The 25,643-nt window shown below is 41.5% G+C and overlaps 1 protein-coding gene across 2 annotated transcripts in view; it reads left to right on the forward strand.

Annotated features, from left to right (window-relative positions):
- The window catches only part of PGM5 (phosphoglucomutase 5), a 208,350-nt gene that overhangs the window by 44,594 nt on the left and 138,113 nt on the right, over positions 1–25,643 (forward strand). For both annotated transcript variants that reach the window (XM_028117393.2, XM_028117394.2), the window contains exons 5-6: positions 345–535; positions 1,108–1,262. In XM_028117393.2, the coding sequence (XP_027973194.2) occupies positions 345–535; positions 1,108–1,262 (346 nt within the window). The remainder of the gene's footprint in view (positions 1–344; positions 536–1,107; positions 1,263–25,643) is intronic.

Below are 25,643 nucleotides of genomic sequence, written 5' to 3' on the forward strand. Positions count from 1 at the left end.
GCTTTTGCCTATATTTAGCCAATTTTTTTAAATACATAAAAGGCAACACACCATGGATCATTATTAAGTAGTTGATTTCTTTCTGGCAACATATTAGAAAAGTTTTGGAGAAAAATTTTATGTAACTGGTTATTGGATACACCTATATGCCCAGCACAGCAATTGGCACATGGTAGGTACTCAGTGAATTTTAATTGAAATAAGTATTACTCTGTGTTGTGTCTTGACAAAGCTTGTAGAATTTTTATCCTCTGCTATTAAATGGTCTTTCTTGTTCTAACCAGAACAGAAGCACTCTCGGGGGTTTCTGCAAAGATTTCATATTGCCACTTATCTCTTTTTAGTCATGGGACCCTATGTGAGAAAAGTCTTGTGTGATGAGCTGGGAGCTCCAGCCAATTCTGCAATAAACTGTGTTCCCTTGGAAGATTTTGGAGGGCAGCATCCTGACCCAAACCTGACATATGCAACAACCCTTCTGGAAGCTATGAAAGGAGGAGAATATGGATTCGGAGCTGCATTTGATGCTGATGGGGTAAGTAGGAAATTTCCCTGCCTGCTGACCCTTTTACCAGCTAATAAGCCAAGCATCGGAATCCAGAGAATTCACGGGGCTGGCTGATACGTATGGGGCATTTGAACCCTAACTGGTTCTGCCTCTGCTCTTCTTTTTAATGGCTCTTCTGTATTGCAATTAAATAGCTTTTACTTTTCTTAGTTCCAGGGTATCATTATGTTATAAAAAGGTTATTTCTTTTAAAAAAATTCATGCAATAAATCTTTATTTATGGTTGGTTTTGTTAAAACTGCCATCTTGAGGAACAAGGTATTTCAGCAATAATTCTTGTATAAGTATATGGAGGGTACTGAAGCTTGAGATAGTCATCCACATTTCAACAGGTGGGACACATTCCTAACTGTGTCAAGGTCCTGGGCCCTACGATACTCAGGAATTTAGAAGAAGGTTTCTCATGCCCCCTTTGGCTTCATTCAAACTGTTTTAGGTTGTTTATAGGATGGTGGTAGAGTAGCTTGTGATGATTATGGGAATGGCGTGCTAGCAGCAGATGCCTCTGTCTGATCATTTTCACCCATTCCTTCTGACAGGACCGTTATATGATTCTAGGCCGAAATGGCTTCTTTGTGAGCCCTTCTGACTCACTGGCCATCATTGCTGCCAACCTCTCTTGCATTCCATATTTCCGTCAGATGGGGGTTCGAGGGTTTGGGAGGAGTATGCCCACCAGCACGGCCCTGGACAGGTAAGCAAGGATGTCACCGTGAAGAACTTCATGGTAGGTTTCTGATGTCAGTGTCCCCTTCATCATTAGCTGTCGCTCATTCTCCCCTGCCTCACTGGGAATTGTGGGAAGTATGGGAACTTAGAGACCTTTATAGTGCACTTGGTAGAGGCATGAAGAATCAGGTGGCCTGAACTTGATCCTTAGTTCTGCTGCTTCTTAGCTGTGGGAACTTGAGAGACATGTGATCTCTGTGCCTCATTTTTTTGCCAGTCTTTTTTATTTTAGCAATTCTAGTGAGTACAAAATATTATTTCCTTTTTTTAAAAATTGAAGTATAAATAACATATAGTTTTATATTAGTTTCAGGTGTACAATATGATTCAACAATTCTATACTTTATTCAGTGCTCATCATGATGAGTGTACTCATGATACCCTTCATCTGTTTCACCCATCCCACCCCCCACTACCTCCCCTCTGGGAACCGTCAGTGTGTTCTCTGTTCTTAAGAGTCTGGCGTTTTGTTTGTGTCTTATTTTTGTTTCTTAAATTCCATATACAAGTGAAATCATATGGTATTTGTTTTTCTTTGATGGACTTATTTCCCTTAGCATTATATCATATTACATTTAATAATTGAGTAATATTCCATTTCTATGTATACCGTTTCTTCTTTGTCCATCATGTATGGGTGGACACTTGGGTTGCTTTCATATCTTGGCTATTATAAATAATGCTGCAATACACATAGGGGTGCGCCTATCTTTTCAAATTAGTGTTTTCATTGTCTTTGAGTAAACACACAATAGTGGAATCACTGGATCATATAGTAATTGTATTTTTAAGTTTTTGAGGGCCTTTTATACTCTTTCCACAGTGGCTGTATCAATTTCCATCCCCATCAACAGTGCATGAGGGTTCCTTTTTCTCCGCATCCTTGCCAACATTTGTTATTTCTTGTCTTCTTTATTCTAGCCATTCTGAGGTATGAAATGATATCTCATGTGGTTTTGATTTGCATTTCCCTGATGATGAGTGATGTTGAGCATTTTTTCATGTGTATGTGTATTGCTGCTATCTGGGTGTTTTCTTTGGAAAAATGTCTATTCAGATCCTCTGCCCACTTTTAATTGGATAATTTGTGTTTTTATGATTGAGTTGAATAAGTTTTTTTTATATATTTTGAATATTAACCCCTTATTGGATATGTCATTTGTAAATATCTGCTCCCGTTCAGTAGGTTGTCTTTTTGTTTTATCAATGGTGTCCTTCACTGTGCAAGAGTTTTTTTTTGCTTTGTTTCTCTTTCCTGAGGAGACATATCTAGGAAGATGTTTCTGTGGCTGACAGCCAAGAAATTACTGCCTGTGTTTTCTTCTAGGAGTTTTATGGTTTCAGGTCTCACATTTAGGTTTTTAATTAATTTTGAGTTTATTTTTGTGCATGGCGTGAGAAAGTGGTCCAATTCCATTCTTTTGAATGTAACTGTCCAGTTTTCCCAACACCATTTATTGAAGAGACTGTCTTTTCCCCATTGTATATTCTTGCCTGCTTTGTCATAGGTTAATTGAGTATATAAGCATGGATTTATTTCTGAGCTCTTTATTGTTCTGTTCCATTGATCTATATGTCTATTTTTTTGCCAGTACCGTTTCCTTACTGATTTTGATTTTCTAACTCTGTGCTGGGCACTGCTGTAAGCACATTCTGTAAACTCGGTAGTCATCATAACTACACTGTGAGCTCATTTTACAGATGAAGGAACTGAGGTACAGGGATGTTAAATAACTTGGTCAAGATCAGGGCCTAGCAAGGGTGGAACTGGGATTCTAACCAAGCCACTCCAGCTCCAGAGTGCATGGTCTTTTTTTTTTTTTTTTGAGCGGGGGTCGGGGGGCAGCAGAGAGAAAGAGGGAGAGCAGGGGTTGGGGCAGAGGGAGAGGGAGAGAGAGAATCTTAAGCAGGCTCCACACTCAGTGCAGAGCCCAACGTGGGGCTCGATCTCACAACCCTGAGATCATGACCTGAGCTGAAATCAAGAGTCAGACGCTTAACCGACTGAGCCACCCAGGCGCCCCCGGAGTGCATGGTCTTAATGACTCTGCAGTACTACTTCACATGGGGTGGTGGGACTGTAAGATCCATAGGAACCCAGAGAGGGGACAGGGGCCTCCGAGGAAGCTGCAGGGCTTACTCTGAGTTTCAGGTGCTGATGTGACACCCTTGGCTGCCCAGGCTTCCAGGTGACAGCTCCCCAGGTGAGGCCTATGTTAGTCATGCCCTCTAACCTCAAGTCCTCCTCCGTGCTTCACGTTGCCCTCGGTCCCATCCTCAGAAGCGAGGAGATGAGGCTGCACAAGGATGAGGAGAGGGACCCACAGCACAGTCACCACCCCAGGAAGTGGAGCCTCAGTGGGAAGAATGAGAAGGCAGGACAAGGGATCCATTCCTCTTCTCCCCTGCCAATGGGATAGTGGGCTGACCACTGGCCAGGCCTCCTCCTGAGGGTGGGGCGCAAATGAGACTCCTTAAGCTGTGGAGCAGGGCATGGGCTCCAGGGCTGTTCTGCTCCAGGCCTCAGTAGAGACGACAAATGAGAAGCAAGACGCTGTCCAGGCAGGAGCCAGAGAAAATGGGGCAGATGTGCCAGGCAGCCAGAATAAAGGGCATGCACTTGTCTGCTGCGTGCCAACTCCCCCCACCCCCGCCACCCCGAGAACCTCTGTTCTCACCCAACAACTCAGGACTCCTAACGGGCTCTTCTGGGCTCCCGAGGCCTGCTCCCCAACCCTTGGCTTCTCTAACTCAGGGTGTTTCTCCTCCAGCCATGTGGGTTCCCCTCCCCACCTCACATAGATTTAATTGGTTTTGATTTTTTTCTTTTAAATGGGAACTTCATCTTTCTCCTAAAGGTTCTCAGAGACTAAGGCTGAAACTGGAGTTGCATTTCAAGCCTCTTACCACTTTTAACAAATAGAGCCCATTCTTTGGCATGCTTACACTCAAATTCACTTGGTATCGATTTGACATTCAGCTGCTTTTGCTGACCTGACTCTCCCTGTAGTGCGAGTAGCATTTGGGTGTTGACCCTTGCTGAGTTGAAGGGACGATGTGGACATGCTCTGATCATTGTGTGGTTCCATATTCTCCAGAGATACCAGTCCCACATTGCTTATATCCTGGGGATCTTTGTATACTTTGACTCTGAGAGCAGTCAGGGTCAAGACCCTGGGGTGTCAGCAGCTTGTTGAGAAGCAGATCTTTTAGAAGAGGGAAATTAAAAGCAAGATCTGATGGGGTGGGGTGGAGAGGCATCTCTTGAACCTCACTCTGAGTCTCCTTGAGTCTTTGGTATCTATTCCAAAGATAGATGGTTTGTAAACCACAAACTATACATACAAACCATGGTAGTTTGTGGTTCCATTTTGATGAGGATGAGGGAAAAAGCCCTATGCATGGTCCTCAAGCCAAAAAGATACTGCGGTCCTTAAAACACAAGTCCCAGATGCACATTTATATCCTGTAAGTCTCCTGCCAAGTAAGCCTTGTGTGCTTTGAAATTTTCGTTTTTCTTTTGGCTTAGGTTTGCATCGTTGTCATAACCGGTGATGTTGAGCTCCTTTTCATAAGCTTATTGTCCATTTGTGTAACTTTTTTGTTATGTATCAGTTCATATACATTTGCTCAATTAAAAAATTAGGTTTTTTTTGTTACTGATTTATAGAAGTTCTTTATATATTCTGGCTAATGTCTTTTGTCAGCTCTATGTATTGCAAGTATTTTCTCCCTGCCTGTTGCTTGCCTTTTCATATTGTTAGTGGTGCCTTTTGATGAGCAGAAGTTTTACATTTTGATGAAGTTTCACTTATTAATATTTTCTTGTATAGTTAGTATATACTTTTTGTCCTCTACAAGAAGTCTCTGCTTGCCCAAAGGTCAGAAAGATGTTTTCCCTATGTTTTCTTCTAGGATTGTTGTAGTTTTAATCTTCACATTTCAGTCTATGATGATTTTGAATTAATTTTTGTGTGTGGTGAAAGGCGGGGGTCAAGGTTTACTTCTCCCCTATATCCAGTAATTCCAACCTTGTTCGTTGAAAAGAATTTTCTTTCCTCTTGGTGCCTTTGTTGACCATATACACCCTCTGTTTGGGTCTATTTCAGGATTCTCTATTTTCTCTCATTGATCTTTTTGCCTGTATACCAATATTATACCAATATTATAGTGTCTTGATTATTAAACCTTTAAGGTAACATTGAAATCAAGTGAATCCCCCAAGTGTTTTTTTTTCTTCTTGGCCAAATTAAGAAAATGATACATCCTAGCTTTTTTTGTATTTCTATATACATTTCAGAATCAACTTGTCAATGTCTACCAGTTGTGACAGTTTTGATTGGGATTGGGTAGAATCTATAGAATAATTTGGGGAGAATTGCATTTTAATAATATTGAGATTTCTAGTTGACAAATATGGTTTATCTCTTCCTTTTAGTTTTCTTTAGTTTCTCTTACATATTTTCTAGTTTAATTTCTCTTATGTATGTTTTGTGGTTTACTGTAGAGGTCTCACACAATTTTTGTTAAATTTATTTCTGATTATTTTCTATGTTTCCAATGCTATTATAAGTGGAATAGTTTTATAAATTTAATTTTCCAGTTGTTTGCTGCTAGCAATTAGAAATACAACTGATTTTTGTATCTTGACCTTGGAATCTTCCACCAGGAAGAATCTTTTGGATGCTCCCCACTTTACTTCTCTCCCTCAGGAGATACTGTGATATCAAGCTCATGCTACAATCCACACTCAGTGCCTAGTGGCACCAAAGAGTAGGGTATATTATTCCACATTTTTTTCCATTTGCTTTTGCTTATATCCTTCCAATAAAAAGGAAGAAAAAAAAAGGATTCAGTAAAACTGTGGAGAAAAAGGCAAAAATGGAGCCATCTGTAGACATTGAGGACTCAGGGTCATACAGGATCCTGATTGCTACGTAGGTTACTTAATATTTATGGGAGCATATTTAATAATACCACCTTTCACTTATTACAGAATTTTATAATTTAGAAAGAACTTGTGTACATTTGATTTCACTTGATCTTTGCATGAATTTAGTGGGTAATTGGGAAGGCATGCCTCTCACCATCTTCAAGATGTTGAACCATGTATCAGAGAGGCTAAGTGACTTGTACAAGGTTACACAGCTAATCAGAAAGTGACCCAGGATTTGAAACTGGGTCTTTAGTGTACAATTCCATCTGCCCAGTAACTACCACTGGATCAAGATGGCCCCTGAGAAACTAGGTGAGAATATTGCCCAACTCTTCTGGGGATAGCCAGCAACCTTCCAAACCCTGGCCAGGAGAGGCAGGTTTCACTCTGACAACAAAAACCATTTGTCCTCTTTTCTCCCGGACATTTCCCGGCAGTTCTTGATTTCACTTTGTCCTCTCCCTCCCAGTAAAACTCTGTTTCAGTAGGAAACCAGAGGCCTTGCTTAGAAATTTCACAAAGGGCCTGTTCTGATATGTAAGTGACCATTTAAAAGGATTATTCATGCTTGCTGGTTGGGATCCAGAATCCTGTGGGGCTCTGACGTGGTGATTTGTTTTGGGTATTTGATCTTTTGGGTAGCTCCCAGGTGGATTCTCATGATGGACACTTTATGAGCTTCTTTCTTCTTAGATAAAAAAAAATACAGCTTCAAAATCTTATCTTGACCCTGGTTTACCTTATAGGTTTTTTTGTTTTTTTTTTTTAAATGAATAAAATCATTGGAATGTGCCTGAAAGTGCCAGGACCCAGAAGAATGACAACTGAGTAGCTGAGACACATTAAATGGTGCACTTGCCTAAACTCTTGGGATTCCAGAATCAGGGGGGGCCTGCACCCTTGAAACTGATGAATTATTCAGGCAAAATGTCATTGTTCATAGATAATCGTTGTTCCCTGAGGGAAGACTTTCAGGGTCTTTAATTTCTACTCTTACAGTGTTACTGAAACAAGGACTCCATTTACCCCAGAATAATGCAGTTTCAGTCTTGAAAATGGCATTCTTTTGGAGTTTTCTCCCTCTGAATGTGTCTGATTTGTAGTTGCAGATGAGTCTGTGAGGCTGAAATCATTTTGGTTCAAATGATTTGAGAAGTAAAGCACATTAAAAGTATATTTGTGGCCCGAGGTCTGTCTCCACTCCATGCAGAAGCATTAAATAATCCTCTGTGTCATCATCCTTCAATAATATTTATGAAGAGCCCATCTGTGCTTGGGAGTGTGCCGAGTGCTGTGCAAAACAAGGCAAACACATGAAGACTTGAGCCCTTCTCATTAGAGTTATTTACAGCCTCACACACCACTAGCAGCATCCTTGAGTACACTGCAATGGATCCAGATCTAGAAAGTATGTTTTGACTGGAAGGGAGGCCATGGAAGGCCCACAACCATAAATGTGGCGGTGAAGGGAATTAATCCTTTTCTACCTTTTCTTGGCTATTTGTGCCACCCCTTTTGTTCACCATGTACTCACTCAAGAATAGTTACTAAGGGTCTTTTGTGTCCTAGACATGGTCCCTTGCCTTGGGGGAACTCAGAGTCTGATGGAGAAGACGAACAATAAGAAGTAAAGAGAAAACATAGATACGAATTTTACCATGTGCTCATAGGAAATGAAGCCTGCTCCTTAGATGGGTTAGCCAGGCAAGGACAGCTAGAGGAGGTTGTGGGTAGGACCAAATATCAGAAATATGCAGCCGGACCTGGCTATGATGCTGGGATTAGAAATAGCCCCCGATACGTGTGAAAATGCTTATTTTTCAGAATATAGTCCACAGCCATTTGTTGCCAATCCCCAGTCTGAAATATGTACTGTAGCTTTATCTTGAATATATTCAGCTGGTTGTTGGAATCCAGACAATGTTAATCCTATAAGTATGCAAGTATCTCCTGATCTACAATGACCTTGGTTTTTACTGCGTCCTTGGATCTGTGTTTTTTTGTCTCTAAGATCAGTCATGATGGACCAGAGTAATGGGAGAGATAGTGATCTGAGCTAATATCTAATTACTTAGTCTCCCATACATTGTTTCTGCTACAGAATGATAGGAATTATTATGCTTCAGTAGATAAATAGGTTCAAGTATATCCTGTATGAAAATTTTACCACTGAGCTCTATATCCAGATTGCTGTCAATAGACAGCTCTGTGTGGGCAACTCAAATTTAATATGTATAAATAGCAACTTTTCCTATTTTCCCTGAAAATTGCTCTATCTGGGTGAACCACCTGTCACCCAAATTATAAACCTTGGAATAATCCTAGACTTCCACTTCTTCCTTATTCCCAAGGTACCATTAATCACTGAGTTTTGTCAGAAAAGCTACTTAAATGTTCCCTGAACCATTCTTTCTTCCCCATGCCTACTTTTACTTTCCTAGTTCAGATTCTCATAGTCTTTTGCTTGAACTATTGCAATAGTCTATTAACCGGTCTCCCTGCCTCCAGACCTCCTCTTTTTCATTCACATTGTGAACCACCCCAAGCAAAAATCCATACTTCTCCCTCCCTTGCTTAAAATCTGTTGGTAGCATCAAATACCTGGACATGAGATATCCATTCCTGGATCTCCAATGAGATCTCATGTCCAGATTCTAAAGCATGCATAATTTTCTGCTTAGGAAAATCTCACTCCTGCCTACACTTTTTACCCTGCCCTGTAGATGTGTTGTGCTGCTTACAGTTCCCCAAGTTCAATGGCCTTTCACACTGCTGGGCCTTTGCACAAGCTGCTGTCTTTCCTTGAAATGTGTTCCCCGTACCCCACCCCATCCCATGTTGTCCTTCCTTATTTTTCAAGGCTAGAGTCAAGCATCGCCTTCTTACTAAGTCCTCTTTTGGTGTTGTGTTCTCTCCACCCCAAAGCACCATGTGGAACTGATTATTCATAGATCACTTTATCACAAATGTCACAGGCATTGAAAACACATACTTGTCTGTTTCCTCATGTCCAGCGAGCCCCATGAAGGGCAAAGTTTTTAACCAGTGCTTGGCACAGAATAGTTCTCATCTCAATAAGCACTTCTTAAATGAATGAGATTTTTTTTCCCTTTTGCATACCTTTCATTTGGAAGAAAAATTAACTAGAACTGCACAGATCTAATCACAGAATTCTCAAAGTTAAGTACTGTGAACTACCAACACACTTTCTTTTGACTTTTGTACAAAGTAGACTTGTCGATAACCATCACCTGGTGGCACGGGAAGGTATATCTGAATGATAAGAAGAAAATAAATGATGTATAATTACATGGTCTTCTTTGACTATAATAAAACTGTGTCTGATTTATGGTTTTCATTTACATTTAGGTAACTTTGTAGTGAGTCAGATTTGTAGTAATGATACAGGGGTATTGATTACAGCTTCATCAAGGTAAGACAAAAGGAAGCAACCCCATAGCAGTTATTTCCTGCTCAATAATTACAAACTCACCACAGCCTGAACTTAAGCTCAGGATTATTTATTCCTTGCTCTAGTGAGTAGGATGAGGAATGGATATTTTTCCTAGGACATTTAGAGAATGCCTCGTATTACTTTCCTGTATGGTTTTTGTGTTCACTTACAGGAAAGGAGGCAAACAAAGATTGAAGCCCATTACTTGGTGTTTCTAAGAGTTGATGTCTGATAAACACATGATAACATGTGTACATTTAGTAGAGGGCATTTATGAATTAATTGGCTAAAGGGAAAGGAACAAATTGTTAACATTTTAAGACTAGAACCTGCAAGAGCTTTGGAGCTGTTGGATAAACCATCTTTTGTTCAGTTTTTCAGAGCCATCTTTGGTTTTTGCTATTAGAGTTGGTCAGAAAAACAATTTTGTATAAGCATTAAGTAATCTGAGTTCCAAAATATGTAGTCATCATCACTTTCCAACGTGAACTGAAAGACAAGCCATTTTTAGAAGTCAGCTCTCTTTTGCCTACTACATTTGCAAGGACTCTTTGCCATTCTTTGGCTTCATCTCTAGAAAGGTATGGTCATTGCCAAGGGTGTCTAGCATCTTATCCTCAGCGCTTCCACTTCTTGGCCCTCTTTGGCCTTTGGCAGGTCACTTTGACCATTGGTGGACCCAGCTAGTACTGAAAGAAGCCCCTCAACACTGCCCTGGGTAATTGGGAACTAAAGACCATTTTAAGGAGGGATTTCTTTCTTTCTTTCTTTTTATTTTTTTAAGATTTTATTTATTTATTAGAGAGAGTGCGAGAGAGCATGAGCAGTAGGAAGGGGCAGAGGGAGAGGGAGAAGCAGTCTCGCTGCTGAGTGTGGAGTCAGACATGGGGCTCAGTTCCAGAATCCTGAGATCATGACATGTGAGCCAAAATCAGGAGTCACATGCTTAACTGACTGAGCCACCCAGGTGCCCCTTGTCCCATTCATTTCTACAAAGAAGCATGAAGTAACTACCTTAATTATGGTGGTAGTTACACATACATCATTATACAAGTATGTATATATGTCAAGACTCTTGGAACTGTGTAATTGATGAATTTTATTTTATGTAAATTTTACTGTGATAAAATTGATAAAAAGAATCAAATCCTATTTATTTAAAAACAAAACAAAGCACCTCTCTTGGGTCTTCCTTTATGTTTGGGGTCAGAAATCAACTCTAGTTCTTAGCATCAAGGCTGGAATTTAATAGACTGGCCAGGTTCAGGTGACTCAGGTGGCCTTTGGAATCTCTGCACTGCTTTTCTCTCTGTGGTGAGCCAGAATATCGATAGACTACCTGAAATTCTTTTCTTCTTTGGAAAAGGCTCAACTTACATTTAGAGTCGGAGGTTCTAATATTTCAAGGTCATTAGTCAAATTTATTGGCATAAAAGATATAAGGAAGATAGGATAACCCAGCTTAATTCTGAGCCATCTGCATTGCCAAGCTGCCAGAGAAATTTGGCACTTAACGATGATTTTAAATGAAGGGGAATAATGATAAATCATCCTAGGCTTGAAGATTCTTTTGGAGGAAAAAGGCGTGTATTTTTTTTTTTGTATGTGCTTTATATTTTGAAATGGATTTTGTAACTCTAACCAAAAAAAATAAAAAGTTTTAAAATGGATTTTAACCCCCAATCTCAAAGGTTAGTGTTAAGGTGGGCCTGTTGGAATACTACTTAAATGGATTGCTAAATATCATCAATCTTACTTTACTCATCAGGCTAACGGAACAATAGTATCTAAGAAAGATGCACCGGGTGAATCAAGAAGCTGCCCAAAAGTTTTGTCAGCTCAGCAAAGAGTAAGAGGATAAATGCATTTTTATTTACAATGCAATCTATTATAGTACCTTGTTCAATTTTTACCAAATCCTCGGAAGTATTTGTCAGGTGCTATTATTGACATTTTATTTATAAGAGAGAGATCATTTTGAAAGGTTAAGCAATTTGCCCAAGGTCACCCATCAAGAAAGAAGCAGTGAAGATGGGTATCAGACTAATTCCAAATCTAATAATTTCTTTACTGATCCTTATTGTTGAGAGCAGGAAGGCGTTCTGATTGTATCTTAAGTGTAAATCATTTGTGCGGGTTGGGGTGTGTGTGTATGGGAACGTATGTTGCCCAAAAAGTGGTAGATGACATCAGACAAGCATAATTCATTTCAACCCCAAGATGTCTTGTAAATTTCAACCTTGAACATCACTACTGTTCAGTAAAGCTCCGAAAGAAGCAATCCCTGGCTTTAACTTAAGACTTCTAGGAAAATGTTGACTGGAGTTCAAGGTAAGGTTTGAATTTTATACCCTTGCCTCGGGATCGGCTTGAAGCAGTAAGATCAGCAGTGGCCACATGAGAAAACACTGATCAGGTTTCAACGGCTTTTCTCTGTTACATTTTCTATAAAGTGGGTTTAGCAGATAGAATTCCTTCTCTCTCAGAGTTTTTCATCTCAGACAGACAACACTGATGACCAGAAACATAAAATATACCGACTAGGTATAATCGGTTCTTTTGGTAAATAATGTGTTAGGAGTTGGGTATAAGATGTCCGTGCATAGGGAAAAAAAAGACAAGAAATCTGGTCAGCCCCTGTCTGTGTGCCCTATACAGGGGAGAGTGGAATCCACATTTGAGTATCCATTCATCTTGCCCCTGCTCAGGTTTCTGCCTGGGGTTTAAATTGTCATTTGGAATTCTAAATTCTTTTAGAGTCCTCGATTGCATCAGTGGTTTATATTCTAGCATGCAGGAAAACTCTTTGATGAGTTGGTGCTTGTATTTAAGAATGCAAGGTCTCTATCTAGGACTCACAGAGAGACTCTATCAGGATCTTTGTGCTGCAAATGAGAGAAAACCAGCCAAAGCTGGGCCTAAGTAATAAAGGGAATGTGTTGGCCCACAGAACTAAAGTAGAGGTGGCCGCAGGTGAACCTCGCCCCAGCAGCTCAAATGATAACGTCCACTTGACCTGGATATTGCTGTCAGCTCTGCCTGAGAAGGCATCACTCTCATCCTCAGGCTCCCTGCCTCTGGCTCTCCAAGCTTTCACTTTGGGGGAGCAAATATCTGCAGGATTTCAGACTTCTCGCTCTTATACAATCTTGTCTATGAGGATGAACGGTTTCTTCTTTCCTTTCCTCTCCTCTCCTCTCCTTTTCCTTTCCTTTCCTCTCCTTTTCCTTTCCTCTCCTTTCCTCTCCTTTTCCTTTCCTTTCCTTTCCTTTCCTTTCCTTTCCTTTCCTTTCCTTTCCTTTCCTTTCCTTTCCTTTCCTTTCCTTTCCTTTCCTTTCCTTTTTCCTTTCCTTTTTCCTTTCCTTTCCTTTCCTTTCCCTTTCCCTTTCCCTTTCCTTTCATCTATGAGACAAAGCTTTTCTAGAAAGAAACAACTGAAAACATCTCCTTGAGTCTTGATTTTGTTTGGGGTCTGTACCATCTTTGACCCATTGACTCACCAGGGCCATGGGGGGGTTAGGATAGGCTGAAAATCTCAAGCCCCTTCCCCCTCATTAGGTGGAGCTGGGAGGACTGTCATTCTTTCCCAAACCAAATGACCAAGAATGGATGCAGTTGTTCTCCAAAGCAAGATCTTTTTTTCTCCTTCCAGAAGGGAGTAGTAACTGCAGCAATTTGGGACCCAGTGGGTGCAGAAGGATGGAAGCTAGGTGAGGGCATTGGGGTGCAGTTCTGGAAGGAGAACTCAGGACCTGGCTAAGAACTCAAGGTGCCCTTCTTGTTACCTCTCATACCCCTGCCAGCCCTCTGCTGCTTACCAATAACTGACAGTGCCATTGGAATTAGAATGGCGGTGCTTGCCTATGATCCTTGTATAATATGGTCATGGATTCATCTTCCTTCTTTCCAATCCTCTCCTCTCTACTCCTTCCTTCTTTCTTTCCTCCCTTCCTTCTTTCCTCCCTCCCGCCCTCCCTCCCTCCCTTCCTTCCTTCCTTCCTTCCCCGTCTTCCTCTTTCCCTTCCTCCCTCCCTCCCTTCCTCCATCTCTCTTGACCTCTCCCTCTTTCCTTCTTTTCTTCCTCTATCCCCTCCCTCTCTCTCTCTTTTTTTTAAAGATTTTATTTATTTATTTGACAGAAAGAGACACAGTGAGAGAGGGAACACAAGCAGGGGGAGTGGGAGAGGGAGAAGCAGGCTTCCCACGGAGCAGGGAGCCCGATGCGGGGCTCGATCCCAGGACCCTGGGATCATGACCTGAGCCGAAGGCAGACGCTTAACGACTGAGCCAACCAGGCACCCCTCCCCTCCCTCTCTCTTTACCTACCTTCCACTTTGCCATTTTTCAGACAACATTTTTTATTACCTGCTGCATGCCAAGCACACTGCTGGGTTCTGGATATAATGGATGGAGTTCATCTTCTCTTCTGCCTCCTTTATTTTTTCTATCAAACTTCATAGTCAACAAACTTTATGTTCTCTGTGTCAAGTATTCTGTTAGATTTAGAGAAATTCATGACTTCAATCTGATGTTAATGATAGATTTGGAGAGTGTTTCAAATCATTGACGATGACATATCCTACAGATTGTCTTCCACAGATTCTACTACCTATATTTAGGAGTAGGAAAGAGAGAGAACATAAGTTAAGGAGTGCAAACATGGATGCCTGCCAGCATACGCAAATGAGCTCATGCACAAAATGAAACATGGTACTTTCTTCATTGGCCTCTACGTTCAGACTTATCCAAGTTTGAATTCTGACTCCTCTACTCTGGATGTGACTTTGGGCTGATTCCCTGATCAGGGTCTCCTCTGTTAAATGGGAGTATAATAGCACCTCTCTCATTAAGGATTAAATGAGGTAATATATGGATAGTGCTTAGAACAGTGCCAGTCTACAGTAAGAGGTCAATGAATGTTAGCTATTATTAACACAATAATGGAGTTTTATAGGTAACAAACTCAAGAATGAACAGTGGATTCTAATGACTAGTCTCCAGTTCTTCTACTAAGGAAGTAGGACTTGATCAGTGGCTACACTTCGATCCCATATCCCCCATGTCGATAATAGTGATTAGGTGGTGTTCCTTTTTGTGGGTACCTCACACTTTTAGAAAACTGCTGTATGAACCTCAAATATCTGTATTTGGTAGGTTTTCAGATTATTTTGTAAGTAATGATTGTTAATTTTCTTAAAGATTTTTATTTTAAGTAATCTCTGCACCCAATGTGGGGCTTGAACTTACAACCCCAATTATCAAGAGTCGCATGCTCCACCAACTGAGCCAGCCAGGTGCCCCAAATGATTGTTAATTTTCTTTAGCTCTTTTTATGTGTATATGGAAACTTTCAGGTAGGTATCCGGTATTAAACCCATTGCTTTTTGATCTTCTGCATTTTGTTAGCATCCTTTATTTCCTCTTTGATTTCTTCATTGACCCATTGGCTATTTAGTGCATGTATTTGTATTTTTTCCTTATGATTGATTTCTAGTTTCATATCATTATGGTCAGAAAAGATGAAGTCATATCTCTGTGATTTCACTTTTCTTAAATTTATTGAGACTTGTTTTGTGGCCTATCATGTGATCTATCCTGGAGAATTTTCCATGTGCCCTTGAAAAAAATGTGTGTTCTATTGTTTTTGGATGGAACGTTCTGTATACATCTGTTAAATCCATCTGGTCTAATGTGTCATTCAAAGACACTGTTTTGTTAATGATTTTCTGCATAGATAATCTATCTGTTGATGTAAATGGGGTGTTAAGGTCTCCTACTATTATTGTCTTACTCTCAATTTCTCCCTTTATGTCTGTTGATATTTGCTTTATGTATTTAGGTGGTCCAACGTTGAGTACATAGATAGTTATTATTGTTATATACTCTTGTTGGATTGACCCTTTTATGATTATGTAGTGTCCTTCTTTGTCTCTTCTGACGGTCTTTGTTTTAAAGTCAGTATTGTCTGACATAAATATTACAAACTTGGCTTTTTTTTTTCCCGCTTCTGTTGGCATGGAATATGCTTTTTTCATCCTTTCACTTTCAGTTTGTGTGTGTCTTCAGGTTTGAAGTGAGCCTCCTGTAGACGCTTATTAACATCCTCTAAAGTTGTTACAAATTGGAAGATCTTTGTTCACTCTGTCAAGTGCTTCTCTGGAACACATATTGAACCCTGGAAGCCTTATTTCTTTAGAAAAATAGTCTTTCTGAGAAAACATAGGGTTTCTTTCTCTTCTTTTAAAATACACTTGTGTCTGTCTGTATCCTGGCCAAAACCATTAAACCTCCATACAAAGCTCAAGCTTTTTTTCTCTACCACTAATTCTGATGGTAGGATTTTGATTCTGTATACACATCCTATTAAAGCATATAATGTGATTTGTGTGCATTTTGTAAGGGCTTGCCCATTTCCTAATCTGTTCAGTAGTTTAACCAAAAGCTAAAAAGGTAAAATAAAAGAAACACCATGACCAAATGAATTGCCCTGTGATATGCCCATGCCTGGGGATGAGAGGACAGAGGAGAGATTCACAAAAATGGCTTTCTTTTTTGTTAATGTGACACCAGCTATTTCCTTTTTAAACAGCATTCAATCTCAATTTATTGTTGTCATTGTCATTTCCTGCTTTTATAGTGACTTTTTAAAAAGTCATAAGCTCCTCTATAACCCTTTTAGCTACAAAGCCAGTAACTGATTCCTCTGGCATACCAGGGAGAGACTTGGGACGTGGAAGGGCAAACCCCAAATGGAATTTGTTTACATGAATCTTACCAAAGCAGGTAGGTGCCAGGGGAAATTTGAGAATGAGAGCTGATTTGGACAAGGCCATTGGATTTGTAGAGGAAACTTCCATCGGAGGACCGCTTTCAGAGACAGAGGCTGTGTTGTGGCTCTGGGTCAGCATGACATTGAGCCTGGGTGGGGCTCACTAGAGAGAGAGAGAGCTCATGGAGGTGCTGTAGGGAAAAAAAAATCAACAACACACAGCAGAAAAAGAGTTGTAAGTGTGTGAGCATCTGGTACATCTGACTTTACCGCTGATTCTCGTCACTCCTCAAAGCCTGGCTTGTCCTGTCTAGAAAGGAAATGGTGAGGGCTGGTATAGAGGCTCTTCCCCACAGAGCTTCCAGGGGCCCACATTCCTTCTGGCTCATTGCTCTGCCTCCCTTTGGGATAGCCCTTGCCCTCATGTTTTAGGACAGTAGAAGTTCCAGCCACCATGTTTGCATGTTAGGCAGCTACTGGAGTAAGGATAAAGAAGAAGGGTGAAGGGAAAGGCAGATACATATACCATATATCTTTCAAAGAGGTTCACAGAAGCAGACAATTAACACTTTTGCTTATATCCTACTGGCCAGAACTTAAATTATATGCCTACCTGGGAGGGAAGCTGGGAAATGGAGTCTTCATTCTGAAGGACCAAGGTGTGCAGCTCAAAATCAAGGGTTTTCTTATCAAAAAAGAGGACGAGAATGGTTATAGAGTGACAACTAGCCGTTCTCTGCCATAGGTTTAGATGATATTTTTTTATTATTTTTTAAAAGATCATTTATGTATTTATTTGAGAGGGAGCACGAGAGCACGAGCTGGGGAGAGGGGCAGAGGGAGAGGGAGAGGAAGAGGCACACTCCTTGTTGAGCAGGGAACCTGTTGCCGGGGTTGATCCCGGGACCCTGGGATCATGACCTGAGCCAAAGGCAGACATTTAACTGATTGAGCCACACAGGTGCCCCATTTAGATGATGTTTTAAACATTCTGTGTAGAATATGGTAGTCTGTGCAGATATAAAATACTGTTTTCTCTAATATTTGACTTGTTAAAATCTTTTTTTGTTATTTCTCTGGACTAAAGAGAATGACATAAACTATGACAATGATGATATTAATGAGGAGGAGGAGAAGAGGATTATCCACCATAGAAAAGTTGTAAGATCTAGCAATTCAGAACCTAGTGAGAAAAGTATTATTTCCCTCATTTTATAAATAAGCAGATGTTGCTCATAGTTGGAGAAACCCACTGACATAACACCAGTCCTTACCTATGGAGTTATGATCTGGCCACAAAAATTTTGAAGGAAGCAAGGTGACTTCTAGTTGCAAGTAACAGAAAACTGAACTCCAAATGACCTAATAGTAGGGGAAAAATGTATCTCATACTTCTTGACATCATTTCAAGAGAGTCTAATTCACTGCCTCAGCAGGGAGCCAGGTTCTGTCATCCTCAGGGTGTGGTCTTTTTTTTTTTTTTTAAGATTTTATTTATTTATTTGACAGGAGAAAGAGAGAGAGAGAGACAGAGACAGAGGGAACGAGCAGGGGGTAGGAACAGAGGGAGAGGGAGAAGCAGACTCCTCCCTGAGTGGGAAGCCCAACGTAGGGCTCAATCCCAAAACCCTGAGATCATGACCTGAGCCAAAGGCAGACGCTTAACTGACTGAGCCACCCAGGCACCCCGAGTGTGGTCTTTATCCTGGTGAGATTTCCTTGTGGAAAGACTACAGCAATTCTATCTATTTGCCTCACATATGATATGGTCCGATGGAAAAAGAGGGACTGCTTTTTTTTTTATTATGTTAATCACTATACATTACATCATTAGTTTTTGATGTAGTGTTCCATGATTCATTGTTTGCATATAACACCCAGTGCTCCATGCAGAACGTGCCCTCTTTAATACCCATCACCCAGGCTAACCCTCCCCTCTAGAACCCTCAGTTTGTTTTTCAGAGTCCATAGTCTCTCATGGTTCGGAGGGACTGCTTTTTATTTATGTGTCTTTTTAAAGTAAGAAAAATGTTTTCCATTTCACCTTCATTGACGATGAATAATAAAGTTACGGTTCTGTTAATGAGGAAATCAGTATGAATGACTTCAGGTAAGTCACTGTCAGTACCTGCTAGTTCATTTATATCATTTGCTCACCATTAAAGAACATTCTAGAATTATGGGTGTTTCCCTGAAGATACCATTGTCTTTGATGTCAGTGAGTTTTCTCACTTACTCATCAGTAAGCATTTATGGAATACCTTCTCTGGGTCAGATAGTGTTATAAGTGAATATAATTTATACTTACCCTAAAAGAAAAATTTATGATTTAGTGAGAAGGACCAATATCCTGAGCAACACTTAACAATACAGTGTGAGGGGCGCCTGGGTGGCTCAGTTGGTTAAGTGACTGCCTTCCGCTCGGGTCATGATCCTGGAGTCCCGGGATCGAGTCCCACATTGGGCTCCCTGCTCAGTGGGGAGTCTGCTTCTCCCTCTGACCCTCTTCCCTCTCGTGCTCTCTGTCTCTCATTCTCTCTCTCTCAAATAAATAAATAAAATCTTTAAAAAAAAATACAGTGTGAGGGATGCAGTTATAGGGGCCATGAGGGTGCTGAGAGGAAAGCATTTACATTGGTCTGGATTGAGATCAGGACTTGTGGCTGTAATAGTATTTTTATTCTCTTAGGTTATAAGTGTTGTTCAGGGGAAACCCTTGAATGAGCTCCTTGAGAACAGCGGCACATTTTATTCTTTACGTCTGTTTTTCTAAGCTGAATATAATGGTTTGACCGCAGTGGTTCACTGTGGTAAGCAGGGATGAGTCAAGTCAGGAAAAGAGAAAATACTCTAGAGAAACTGTCCATTGTGTGCAAGAAAGTGCTCCAGGGTGGTGGAAAAAAGCATGAGTTTTGGATTCATAGAGACCTGAGTTCAAGTGTGAGATCCGCCATTAGTTAGCTGTGCAAATGTAGGGAAGTTATCTAACCTCTCTGTGCTTGTTTTCTCATCTCTTAAATGAAAATTAGAGTACTTAACCTCATCAGGTTGTCATGCAACTGAGATGGGAAAACACGTCAAGCGATCAGCGGAGAATAAGCATTCAATGAATATTAGCTATTTTATTACTTATAACATAGTTTACCTAATTTTTCCCTTCCTCCTCTAAATCTTCAATTTTTTAAAAAAGATTTTATTTATGAGAGAGAGAGGAGGGGGGAGGAGCGGGGGAGAGGGACAAGCAGGCTCCCTGCTGAGCATGGAGCCCATTGTAGGGCTTGATCCCGGGACCCTGAGATCATGACCTGAGCCGAATGAAATCAAGAGTCAGACACTTAATGGACTGAGCCACCCAGGCACCCCTAAGTTTTCAATTTTATGAAGTTGTTTGTTGAAGAAAGTGCTTTCTCTAAGTCAGAACGTCTCTGGCAACTAGAAATGAACCTCACACAGACTATGCTTCATGGCGTCTTGGTTGAGAATCTTAGAGTTCACAGACATTTATAGTCTGATTCTGACAAATATCACATGCTAGTATTTCCTACATTCTGTTTACTCTGTGTTCTCTACTTCCTAAAATAGGAAAGGGTGCACTGTGGAAGCAGTGCCAGATTTTCTTTACAAGTGGCTGGCTGGGTTTTCCTTAATTGATGAGTCACCCCTTGTTGATGGGACCCATTTCCATGGGAATTTCTAGATCTTCTCAGGGCTCACATTCTGGGGTCTCCCCTCAACAAGTGATGTGAGGTATTTTTAAGCCAGGAATGTCGGCTGGTCATGATGGCCACATGTCAGGGATTATATTTCCTCTAACTGGCTTTAGGGACCATTTTCTTAATGGTTTCTTCCTTTTATAAAATGATGTACCATGCATGTTCCATTTATGAGAAGAACATAGTATTCCAGAGCACGTTAAGTTATTTAGGGATAACTGACCTAACAAACGGAACAGTGAGGCTAGGGAGAAATCCAGTTGCATGGAGGCCCCTGGTCTTATGTGTGGCTTGAAGAGATTGAGGATGCTGATATGTTCTTTGGGGAGAGATTTGACAGGAAACATCTGCTTTAATCTGCTCCAACATCAACACGATCAATGTGGTAGGAAGCCTGTTGTTACTGTGTGGGCTCCATTTCTCCAGCCAGAGCTGGGCCTGAGATCAGGGCTGTTTGGACAGGCAGGACAATATGGTCCCATTTGTCAAAACATGGACATAACAGGCAGCATTATTTGAGAGTATCCTGGGGCCATTTCTCTTTTTAGAAGGAATTATTTTCCTTCCAAACCTGGCTCTCTCTTCATTTCTCTCTATCTCTTTTCCTTCATGTTTTCTCTCTCTTGGCACATTTCCATTCTGGATTTCAATTGTGAGTGGTCATTTATCAACCTTAACGCTGCCACCACTTCCACTCCCATGAGTGAGAATGGCTTCCTGTGGAGGATGATCCTCCCCGAGGGTATCAAAATACCTGGGAAACAAGTGTGCAAAGATGCAGACTCTCACCCACTCACGCTCACAAAACCTTAGAGGCCATCACCTACCCTCTAAGGCCTATCTTCCTCCTCTCCCCACCTTCAGAATCACTACCTAGAATTAATTAAAGATGCTGTTACATTAGCATTATAGAATTGGTTTGTAGGGAAACCTGCCTCATTTTTCTTTTCTTTTAAGATTTATTTTATCTGTCTGAGAAAGAGAGAGAGTGTGCATGTGCAGGTGTGCAGAGGGGCAGAGAGAGAGGGAGGGAAATCGCAAGCAGACAAGCAGAAAAGCTGAGCACAGAGCCTGACATGGGGCTCAGTCCACGACCCTGAGATCATGACCTGAGCCACAATCAAGAGTCAGATGCTTAACTGACTAAGCCACCCAGGGGCTCCTCATTTTTCATTATTTGAAAGAGTAAAGTTGGTGTCTGACACTTAAAATTTGCCTCTGGAGAATTCAAGGAATTCAAAGTATACTTACTATATCAGTGCATCTCTGATACTAACCATTCAAAAAATGATTATGCTGCTAATAAAATGTGAAGTGTAGATTCATAGTACTGAGCCCACGTTTTCTCCATGATCATTTTTTAAATTCTACTGCCAGTAAAGTCCTAGGCATCGTGAACGACTGATAAAGGGACATAGGTGTGGATATTCTCAGCAACAACAACAAAACCACAGTCACATTCAGATAAAATCAAGGTCCTTTTATTTATTTATTTTTAAAGATTTTATTTATTTGCGAGAGAGAGAACGAGAGCCAGAGAGCATGAGAGGGAGGAGGGTCAAAGGAAGAAGCAGACTCCCTGCTGAGCAGGGAGCCCGATGTGGGACTCGATCCCGGGACTCCAGGATCATGACCCGAGCCGAAGGCAGTCGCTTAACCAACTGAGCCACCCAGGCACCCCAGGGTCCTTTTATACCCCTTCTGGTATTGCTCAGCCAAAAAATATTGAAAAGGCCATGTATTATATCACTGGAGCCCACTCACACCACCAGTTGAGATAAATCCAGAAGCTTCCAAGTCCTTTTTTGTTGATTCTGGCAGCAGGCCCAAATGAAGGTCAATGAAAAGATCTCTGACTGGTTACTTTCTCCTCTCTCTCGCCTATTTTCTACCTAGTGACCCAAATGTATGTGTATTCCAGATGTTGGCCCCATCCCATGTGGACAGACTCATTTCTTTTCTCTTTTCAGTATCTTCCCTGGTTAGGCTGGTGTCTGCACTGCTCTGTGCCGGGTACTATGTGCAGCATGGAGGGGAGGTCCGCAAGGAAATAAGACACATTCTCTGCCTTAAAGAATCTCAGAGCCTGAGAGGAGGTACAGATGACTAAACTAAAAATTATGGAAATAATAGGTACAAGGCACATTGATGACACAGAGAAGTGAGGAATCGTTTTGCTTAACATTGGAGGATACTGGGGAGAGAAGACTTCAGTGGAGAGGAAGTGTCTGGAGAGTATTTTAAGGCTGAATAGAAGATTTGGAGAGCAGGAGTTTGTCTGGTGGACAGGAAGGAGAATTGGAAGGACATGCCAGACAGTGGACAACAATCAGTAAAAGGGTGTGAGGCATAAATGATCAAGACACATGAGGAGACTGATAAGCGTGGTTTCTGGAGCGTCTGTTGCAGGACTTAGGGAGGTATACAGAAATAAACCAGTGGTAAGGAATGATGCTGGAAATGTAGCCAAAGGCCTGGATAAGGAAAGGCCACCATCTTATGTGCTGGGACCTCGTCCTGTAATGGAGACACAGTTCTCTGGACCTTCTTATGTTCCCTGTGAAGTCTGTCTGGGTTCCTGTCCATGTATTTGCTTTTATTTGGTGGTCATTCAAGACCTAGCACTGTCTAGTATCCAGTTACTCTTCACATGCAAAACCTGGGCCGTGGATGGAAAACCATGGGCCAAATCAAAGGTCTTCAGACCTAGTGACCCAGGCTGAGCTCTGGGAAATGTGGTATGTGCTGACAGCCCTCAGGGAGAGGAACTGAGGTGCTTGTTCCAAGAGGTAGTGCTAAGTGAGACCCCAAATCCAAAGGCTGGCAAGTGGTTATCCAACTGGGTAAAGGCCTTCAGGGGAATTCAGGTAAGAGCTTTAAGATTGGAACTGGGCTCACTTGACCACTGTTGGGGGCATTCAGAGCATGGCCTACAACCTGGAGGAATCCTCTGGGCCATAGGAACGTGGGCCACTGAAGCCATGGCCTTGACCACAGGCAGAGAGGTCACTGTTCGGCTCAGGAGCTGACTTGACTTATACACGACTCACATTCATTTCTCCAGAAAATTTTCTTCATTTCCACCCAGTTGGAATTTATTGCTCCCTCCTTGGTGGTGTAGAGCATTCTATTTATGCTTTTAAGTAATTTTAACCTGCCTTGTTTCATAGTATTTCTGTATATTTCTGCCTCAACTCTTGATTATAAATTTGTTAAGGCAGGGAATATGCTTTTTTCAACTTTCTCTTTATTGTACTTTAAGTAGTATTTTAGGCAGAGAATACATAAATACATAGATGCATTTTTGTTGGATTAAACTTAATTGAATTAATCCTATCCTCTTTCAGAATAGAAATTGTGTTTTCTGGGACCTAGAAACTATTGCAGAAGAAGTCAGTATTGTTGCTAAGATTTTAAAATGACTGGCTGCCTTAGTCCATTCAGGCTGCTATAACAAAATACCACGCACTGGGTGGCTTATGAACAACAGAGATTTATTTCTCACAGTACTGGGGGTTTGGAAGTCTGAGATCAGGGTGCTGGCATGGTCAGGTGAGGGCCCTTTCCCAGAGTGTGGACTTTTCACTGTGTCCTCGCATGGTGAAAGGGGCCAAGGAGCTCACTGGGGTCTCTTTTATGAGAGCACTCATTCCATTCATGAAGGCTCCACCCTCATGACTGTTGCGTCTCCCAAAGGCCCCACTTCCTAATACCATCACTTTGGGCATTGAGGTTTCAGCATATGAACTTGAAGTAGACACAAACATTCAGATCATAGTAGTGGCCAGTGCAGATGTGGGCTGGTGTGCATTGAATGTTGTCTACATCCAAAGTGATTGGAGCTGCTATCAGATCTGAAATAAATTGTCCATGCTTATGGGGAGATGCAGGATCTGAGAATTCCTTCCACAAATACTCTGCCTATCTGATTACTGGTTAGCCAGTGATGCCCTGCCATCACACACGCAAAAAACTGAAATAAGAAGAGAAAATTAAATATCAGGTGAAATGCTTTGAGTCCCAAGGAGTTAGGGATAACTCTACTGGGACTCCTACATGAGTGCCTGATGAGAAATGGTGTGTAAATACCCCAGCTCTCTTGCCCCTCCGTAAGATCCTGAGGCATGTGTTTTCACAGGCTCCCAGTATCCATGGAGGATGAAGTTTCAGTCACCTACAGTGGTAACTGGCTTGAGAACTAGGCCTTTCGTGGCTTTCTCCCCTTCCTTGTCCTACCTCCCTTCTCCCCTACCTGGGCTCCTTCATCTCCCTACGTCTCCCCACAGACCCAACTATGTGCACTTGACTCCTTGTTTCAGGATTCAAGTCTGCTTCTGGGGAACCCAAACTAAGACATCAGGTACATTCTCTTTCTTCTCATTTGGTGTGGATACATTTGAAGGCCCCAACGATTTCCCCTTAACATGCAGATCCAATTATTTGGTAATAAGAAAATTAAGGCACGCAGAGAATCTTTACATGTGTGTCCAAAAATGTGTCCAGCTTTAGGGCGTTATCTTGGGGTCCTCTAAGCAGGAAATCTGAAAGGAGGTGTTTCTAAAAGCTTTCACGATTGTGTGTGATTTCGTTATTTTATGAAATCTGCCATGCCACCCTGTTGGGGCAAGACACTTGATAAGGCTAAGTAAACATCTGCCATGAAGGGAATTTTATCTCAAAAATGCCATTTCCTCCTCAGCTCTGAATGTTGACAGATTTCTTCTGTCCTCGTGGGGTTTAGCAGGTTGGCTGGAAAGCCAGGATCAAATACCAGTGCGAGGTGTGAAGTCCAGGCAAGCTCAGATCCAATGAGGACACCATTCTCTTGCAAAGTTCTTCATTCTGATAAGACAACCACCCCCTTGATGGATACAGGTCTGCTGGGTGTCCTTATACTGTAGGCAACAAAGCTGGATGAAGGAGGTACAATTTTATTAAATTAGGGTTAGGAGAAAGTCCTATGAAATATGCTTTTCCTGGCCCAAATAATGTGAGAAGTAGTGACAGAATTCTGTTTGGAGGTCCCTTGATTGAAAGTGGGTAGTGCTTTTAGCCTTCAGAGGAATCACAAGCTTTCAGATGAGTTGTGCTGAGAAGCACAAGTCCCCAGGGAACTCTTCTTTCTCCCCCAGACCCCTGCCAAACCCAAGGGACCTTAGGAAAGCAATAATGAGAGTCCGAGAACAAGGGAGCCCTGGGGTGTGGGGGGTGGGAGGTGGGGGGTGAAATATTCATGCTGGGTCTCCACTTGGATTAAGTACCCTGGGTGATCCATTTCATGGCACACTGATCCTCTCATTTCCATCATTCATGACAATATCCAAACTAGATGATCAATATCTTTGACCACAAAGTTACATTAGGAAGAGAAATTAATGCTGCAAAAGAGTACCCGTGATACCTAACCAGGCAGGAAGAGGCCAGAAAGCCTATAAATGCTGCTCAATTCTGGGTCAGCACCTACCTTCAAAACC

Source organism: Eumetopias jubatus, unplaced genomic scaffold, assembly GCF_037043125.1.
Source record: "Eumetopias jubatus isolate StellerSeaLion01/CBP00866 unplaced genomic scaffold, mEumJub1_p1.0 scaffold_15, whole genome shotgun sequence".
Classification (NCBI taxonomy): Eukaryota; Metazoa; Chordata; class Mammalia; order Carnivora; family Otariidae; genus Eumetopias; species Eumetopias jubatus.